The 7,211-nt window shown below is 54.4% G+C and overlaps 1 protein-coding gene across 1 annotated transcript; it reads left to right on the forward strand.

The window, feature by feature from the left end:
* The first annotated feature begins 1,234 nt into the window (after positions 1-1,234).
* On the forward strand, positions 1,235-6,652 carry LOC148309325 (uncharacterized). Its single transcript, XM_088260256.1, has 2 exons — positions 1,235-1,435; positions 2,543-6,652. The coding sequence occupies exons 1-2, from the start codon at positions 1,235-1,237 to the stop codon at positions 6,650-6,652; spliced, it is 4,311 nt and encodes a 1,436-aa protein (XP_088116382.1).
* The last annotated feature ends 559 nt before the right edge of the window (positions 6,653-7,211 follow it).

Below are 7,211 nucleotides of genomic sequence, written 5' to 3' on the forward strand. Positions count from 1 at the left end.
TCAACCCAATATATATAAATATATATATATATATATATATATATATATATATATATATATATATATATATATATATATATATATATATATATATATATATATATATATATATATTGTATGACCGGTTATATCGATCATATGATGTATGCATCAAGACTGGTCATTAGAATTCTGGAATCTGAGGTCAGTATTGGGAGTGCCCATCTATGATGTCATTACAAGTACCAAATGACTTTCACATTACGTATAAAAATATTGATAAGAACAAGCGTCTTTAGTTCTCGAAACTAGTGTTCACATTAATAAACTCAAAAAAAGTGGTATATATATATATATATATATATATATATATATATATATATATATATATATATATATATATATATATATGTTACGGACGGATCGCACACCCCGTACGGCGGCCCTGAAAAAGAATTCCAGGCGCCTGGCGGCGAGCGAAACGGTCGCCCGTCGGAATGCGACCCGAAGAAGGGCCTCTATGGATTCTACCGATTTCTCATATATTTACAGAATGTATTAGATATAAGAAAGAATAAGACAATGTTAATACATAAATGCGCCTAGATGTTAAGTAGTATAAATAGATTACTGATATAGATTACTGATAAAATAAACTTGTAAATTGTAAATTGTAATGTAATAACGAATTGTTGGAACGGCACCGGTACGGTATGAAAGTGTAGCCCGTCCGGTGCCCATTAGAGAGAGACAGAGATATGGCTGTCTCTCTCCCCCGGCCGCTGATTGGCTGTACTTTCCCACTGTCGGGCGGTACGCGATCACGGCCGGGTATATAGAGGGCGCATTTTTTGATAATAAACCAGTTCTGGTGTGACTGTTGAAACCTGTGTTTCATTTCTCCGCTCCCGCTCCTTGGACTACTCGCCGCGCCGCCAGCCTGGACCGCTTCGCCTCATTATACCGATTCACGGACCAGTTTCGGAAAGCCCTTATCAGGGCTATTGAGGTTGACTTGTCGGTCCAGTGCCCGCTCTTCCCGGCTCATACATCCATTCACCTCCGTCCGTATCCAGCTTACTCGGTAACTCGGTACGGCGGGGCCGTCTGGAACGTCACCCCTTACAACGGTGGCATAGTTGGGAGATTCCGAAGAAGACCAGGCGTGTACATTTTTGAGAGTCATCGCACGTAACCCACGCCGGTTACATTTTGGTCCTTCGAGCCGGATCCTTCAACGCAGTCTCCAGCTACGATGCCTGCATCCCTGAGGTCGGGACGCAACGTCGCCATGGAGCCCGAAGAGCAGCGCCGTGAGGAGGATCGGGACTCTGTCAGTTCAGTCCGGACTGATACGAGTAGCGACTTGCGCCGCCAGATGGCGGAGCTAGCCGCCAGCAACGAGAGGCAGTTCCAGCAACTCCGTGAGCTGTTGTCGAAGTGCACAGCAGCTAACGTAAGCTCCCCAGGGGGGGAGGTTATCGCGGGTGTCGAACAATCCACCCACCTACGAACGCGGCAGGACGACGCCGCCAATCAGCCCAGAACGGGATTCAGGACATCGGCCGCAGCTCTACCGGTTCCGGTGTTGGATCCGGAACCTACGCGATTCGCTGGGGAATCGCGGGACGAACTGACCGGCCACAGAGGAGAAGCGCCCGGGGGACATGGCCCGGCGCCTACTGGCAACGCGGAGCCGAGGCGTATGGAAACCTCTGGCTTGCGTTGGCGCGCACCGGACGAACGCGATCGCTACCCGGTACGCGAATGGGTCGACGGAGCTCGACCGGACGAACGGCACCGCAGAGATGATGGAAGAGCAATCTACGCGGAGCCCTCACCCCGAGGCGGGGACTACTTTCGATGGTCGGGGCAGCCGCCGGAGTTGCCCAAGTTCAGCGGAGACCCGAGGGAATGGCGCCGCTTCAACGCGGCATATCTCCAATCTACTGAGAGATGGGGGATAGGGGACGCTGACAACATCGGAAGATTGGCGCGCGCACTGGAAGGGCGTGCGCGTCACATGGTAGCAGGCCTGCTACTGTATCCGCGCAACGTGTCGGAAATATTGCGGACGCTGGAGGACGCCTTCGGCAGCCCGACACTCATCATCGCGCAGATACTGGAAGACGCCCGGAGGATGCCGAGTCTCGCCGACCACCCCGCGGATGAAGCAGTCGTGGATTTTGCGGTTTCGATACGCAACGTCATCACCACCGTGGACGGGATGGACGCTTGCTATCTCGACAACCCGCAGCTGCTAGCGGAGATGGTTGCCAAGATGCCGACGCAACTCCGGTGGGATTGGTTCCGCGATCGCCGCCGCGAGACGAGGAGCAGTATCTACGATCTCGCCGCTTGGCTTGACGAGATCACCGCCGGCATCACGCGCCACGGAGGTCTGTTCAGAATGGTGGCGAGGAACAGAGACAAGGAGCGCGCGGGTCAGCGCGACAAGTGCGCCGAGCCCGCCCGCCGCGAGAACGCTCGACGCGTCGAGCCAAGGAGTCACGTGTTTGCGACGCGCGACACGACGAGTGACAAGGAATGCGTATTTTGTAAGGCCAGCGGGCATAACTTACGCCGATGCAAACGGTTCGAGAAGAAGACCGTGGACGACCGCTGGGAATTTGTGCGGCTGTCCAAACTGTGTTTCCAGTGTTTGGAATCAGGGCACAGGGTGCCCGAGTGTGAAGCAAGAAAGTGTGAAATCTGCCGGAGACACCACAATAGAATCCTGCACTACCGCACGGATGGTGCCGCGGAAGCCGTGAAAAGTGAGGAAGTTGTGGACAATGCGCAGGTGCTGTGGACAAATGACTGTGAGGTCCCGGTCACATTCAAAGTGCTGCCGGTTACTTTGAAGGGACCGCGGGGGACCGCAAAAGTGTTCGCCTTGTTGGACGAGGCTGCGTCTGTGACCCTCCTCGAGGAGGGTGTCGCCCGCGCGATAGGTGCTACGGGGATAGCAAGGAATCTGACGATAAAAGGTGCGACTGGACAAAGCAACACACACAGGTCGCAGCGTGTAACGGTGACCTTGATAAGTGATCACAACGGGGAATTCGAGATCGGGGCGAGGACCATCAAGGACTTGGACCTTGTACACAAAAGTGGCGCGCCCGCGCGGACTGGAGCTCGCGTCATCAGACCGCAGATGCTGATCGGCCTCGATAACGCGTCTCTCATGTTCCCGATCGACACTCCAGTGCTTCGGGAGGATGGTCAGCTGACCATAGTGACCACACTGGGGCCAGTAACGTACGGGGGTACCGTACACCCCAACTTCAATCTGCCAAACAACCGGGTCGAGCAAGGGTTGGACGAGCTATTGAAGAGAAACTTCGCCGTGGAGTCATTGGGCGTCTCCACCGCCGAAAGGAATCGCGCAACCGATAAGCGCGCATTGGAACTCTTGAAGAATACTACAAGACAGCTCCCGTCAGGCCAATGGGAGACCGGGCTATTATGGGCTCGGGACGGAGACGTACTGCCGTGCAATCGCCAGGCAGCCTTGAACAGGCTTCACTCTCTAGAAAGGAAGCTAGGACGTGACGCGGCATTGGCAGCGGCTTACAAGGCCAAGATAAGTGAATATATTGGAAAAGGATATGCTGTGAAGCTCGACCCCGCAGAAGAGAATGTGCACCACCCGAGGGAGTGGTATTTACCTCACTTCGCTGTGAGTAACCCGAACAAGCCGGGTAAGATAAGAGTGGTATTTGACGCTGCCGCCCAGCACCGGGGGACGTCATTGAATGACCACTTACTGACAGGACCAGACCTCCTGTCCTCGCTGTTGGGGAACCTCCTTCGATTCAGGGAAGGGGCCGTGGCGGTAGCCGCAGACATCAAGGAGATGTTTCTGCGAATTAGGATCAATGAAGCTGACCAGCCATCGCAAAGGTTCCTGTGGCGAACGAATAGCCGGGATGAACCCGAAACGTACATGTTGACATCGATGATGTTCGGCGCGAAATGCTCGCCCAGTAGTGCCCAGTTTGTCCGCGACAAGGTCGCCCAAACGTACGCACACGAATTTCCGGCCGCCGCGGCGGCCATACAAGGACGAATGTATATGGATGACTATTTGGATGCGACCGACAGCGAAGAAGCGGCCGCATCCCTCATACATGGCCTGAGGCAGGTGCTCCTAAGGGGAGGCTTTGAGCTCACGAGGTGGGCGTCTAATAAGCCAGGAGTCCTGAAAGGCATTGCGGAAAAGGAAAAGGCGGAAAATGCCATCAGAATAGGAGAAGCAAATACAACGGAAAGAGTCCTGGGTTTAATGTGGAACCCCAGGAGCGACACGTTTCTCTTCGAATATGGGACCGAGATGGCCTCGATCCCCGAGAACCCCACCAAGCGCCAAATGCTGAGCGCGACGATGAGTATTTTTGACCCGGTCGGCTTTATTACGTGCCTCACCGTGCGGTCAAAAATTATCCTACAGGCCGTCTGGCGATCAAAGACGGGCTGGGATGAGACGCTGTTGCCGGAGCACTCTGAGAGATGGTCAGAGTGGCGCCGGCTGATGGAGAACAACGAATGCAGAATACCAAGATGTGTGCTACAGTCTAAAGGGCGACTCGTGACGCTGCACATCTTCTGCGACGCATCTGAACAGGCTTGTTGTGCGATAGCCTACTTTGTGAACGCCGGCGACGCGGCGTTCGTGATGGCCAAATCGAAAGTGGCCCCCCTGAAGCCGCTCTCCATACCGCGCCTAGAGCTACAGGCGGCACTGATGGCGGCACGGATGGCTGCCACCATCAAAAGGGAGAGTCAGGCGAGGATAGTAAGAACGATCTACTGGACGGACTCCAGCACGGTGCTGTGTTGGATACGCAATGATCCTTTGAAATATGCAACGTTCGTGGCCAATCGATTGGGAGAGATCGATGAGTTGACCACGCGTGAAGAATGGAAATGGGTCCCCACAAAGGAAAACCCGGCGGACATTGGAACCCGCGACAAGGGGACCCCTGACCTCTCAAGAGACGGACTGTGGTTTGGGGGCCCGCGTTTCTTGAGGGAGGAAGAGACAGAATGGCCCACAGAGAAAGTTGGGCGAACGAGACCAAGCGCAGAAGCGCTCGAAGAAAAACCGGTTCGACAGTTTGTCGGACACACAAGGAACGAGGAGGCCCTCCCGCAGGTGGAGCGGTTCTCCTCCTGGACCCGGCTGGTGCGCACGACCGCCTGGGTACTACGATTCATCTCCAGATGCCGGCGGCACTCGGTCACAGGACAACCCGGAGGGGGGTTTGAGTTGCGCGCCGCGGAGATGCAGGACGCTGAAAACATGTGGATTAGGAGGTCACAAGAAAGCTCATTTCAAGACGAGCTGCAAATGCTGCGGGAGGGAAAGGGAAGCCCGCCCGGAAGCCGTCTGTACGCCGCGACGCCGTACTTGGACAGCAATGGAATAATACGAATGGGTACACGCCTTAAGGCCGCGTCCGAATTCGCGGCAGGCCTCACTGCCCCACCCGTCCTCGACGGAGCATGCCGATATGTGCGGCTATTGATTGAACATGTCCACAAGAAAGGTGGACATCCAGGAACAGAAAGAACTGTAGCAGACCTACGAACGAAGTATCATATCCTGCGGCTGAGGGACGCCGCTAAGAAAATATCACGGGAATGTCAGACATGTGAGACAGCTCGGAGCAGACCAAGGATCCCACTGATGGGACAGTTGCCCGCATCCCGGCTTGCGTACGGCGCACCGCCCTTTGCGCACTGCGGAGTAGATTTCTTCGGGCCGATAGCCGTGACTGTCGGCCGAAGACGGGAAAAACGTTATGGCGTTCTTTTTACGTGTATGGTTACACGCGCCATCCACCTAGAACTCGCGTCCTCACTGCAAGCGGACTCCACGATAATGGCAGTGAGGCGGATGATTTCCCGGAGAGGGTGCCCCATCGCCCTGTACTCCGACAACGGGACCAATTTCCACGGCGCCGACAAAGAGATGCGCGACGCCGTGACGGAACTACGGAAGGATGGAAAATTGTTGGCGGAGCTGACAATTCGGAACATAAGATGGGAATACATACCGCCATCTTCCCCACACATGGGTGGGGCATGGGAGAGGCTCGTTAGGTCGGTAAAACGAGCTCTCAAGGCGACTTTAAACGAACAGGCTCCGAAGGAGGAGACCCTGAAAACGATACTGGCCGAGGCAGAGTATTCAGTTAACAACCGTCCACTTACACAGGTGACTCTGCAGCCCGAGGAAGCTATACCCCTCACCCCGAACCACCTGCTCATCGGAACCGCTAATGCGCACCCCACGCTGGCGCATTACGACGAAGACGACGAAGGAGCCTGCCTTCGCAAACAGTGGCGGATCGCCCAGAGATCCGCGGATATGTTCTGGCGGCGCTGGCTGCGGGAATATCTCCCAACGTTGGCCCAACGGAAGAAATGGCGCGATCCCGCGCCTCCGATCCAGAAGGACGACATGGTCGTAATTGTCGACCCGAACCTGCCGAGGAACTGTTGGCCGCGGGGAATAGTGACCCGAGCCGACCAAGCAGCAGACGGCCAAGTACGAGTCGTGGAGGTAAAGACCCCTAGGGGGGTCTACACCAGGCCGGCCGCAAAGATCGCGGTAATAAGAAGAGAAGGCGCGCGACCCGTCCCCGAGAATTCAGGTGCAGACTAGCTGCACGGGGGGAGTGTTACGGACGGATCGCACACCCCGTACGGCGGCCCTGAAAAAGAATTCCAGGCGCCTGGCGGCGAGCGAAACGGTCGCCCGTCGGAATGCGACCCGAAGAAGGGCCTCTATGGATTCTACCGATTTCTCATATATTTACAGAATGTATTAGATATAAGAAAGAATAAGACAATGTTAATACATAAATGCGCCTAGATGTTAAGTAGTATAAATAGATTACTGATATAGATTACTGATAAAATAAACTTGTAAATTGTAAATTGTAATGTAATAACGAATTGTTGGAACGGCACCGGTACGGTATGAAAGTGTAGCCCGTCCGGTGCCCATTAGAGAGAGACAGAGATATGGCTGTCTCTCTCCCCCGGCCGCTGATTGGCTGTACTTTCCCACTGTCGGGCGGTACGCGATCACGGCCGGGTATATAGAGGGCGCATTTTTTGATAATAAACCAGTTCTGGTGTGACTGTTGAAACCTGTGTTTCATTTCTCCGCTCCCGCTCCTTGGACTACTCGCCGCGCCGCCAGCCTGGACCGCTTCGCC

Source organism: Brachycentrus maculatus, unplaced genomic scaffold (genome assembly GCF_059751285.1).
Source record: "Brachycentrus maculatus isolate JH-2025_06_01 unplaced genomic scaffold, ASM5975128v1 h1tg000130l, whole genome shotgun sequence".
Taxonomy (NCBI): domain Eukaryota; kingdom Metazoa; phylum Arthropoda; class Insecta; order Trichoptera; family Brachycentridae; genus Brachycentrus; species Brachycentrus maculatus.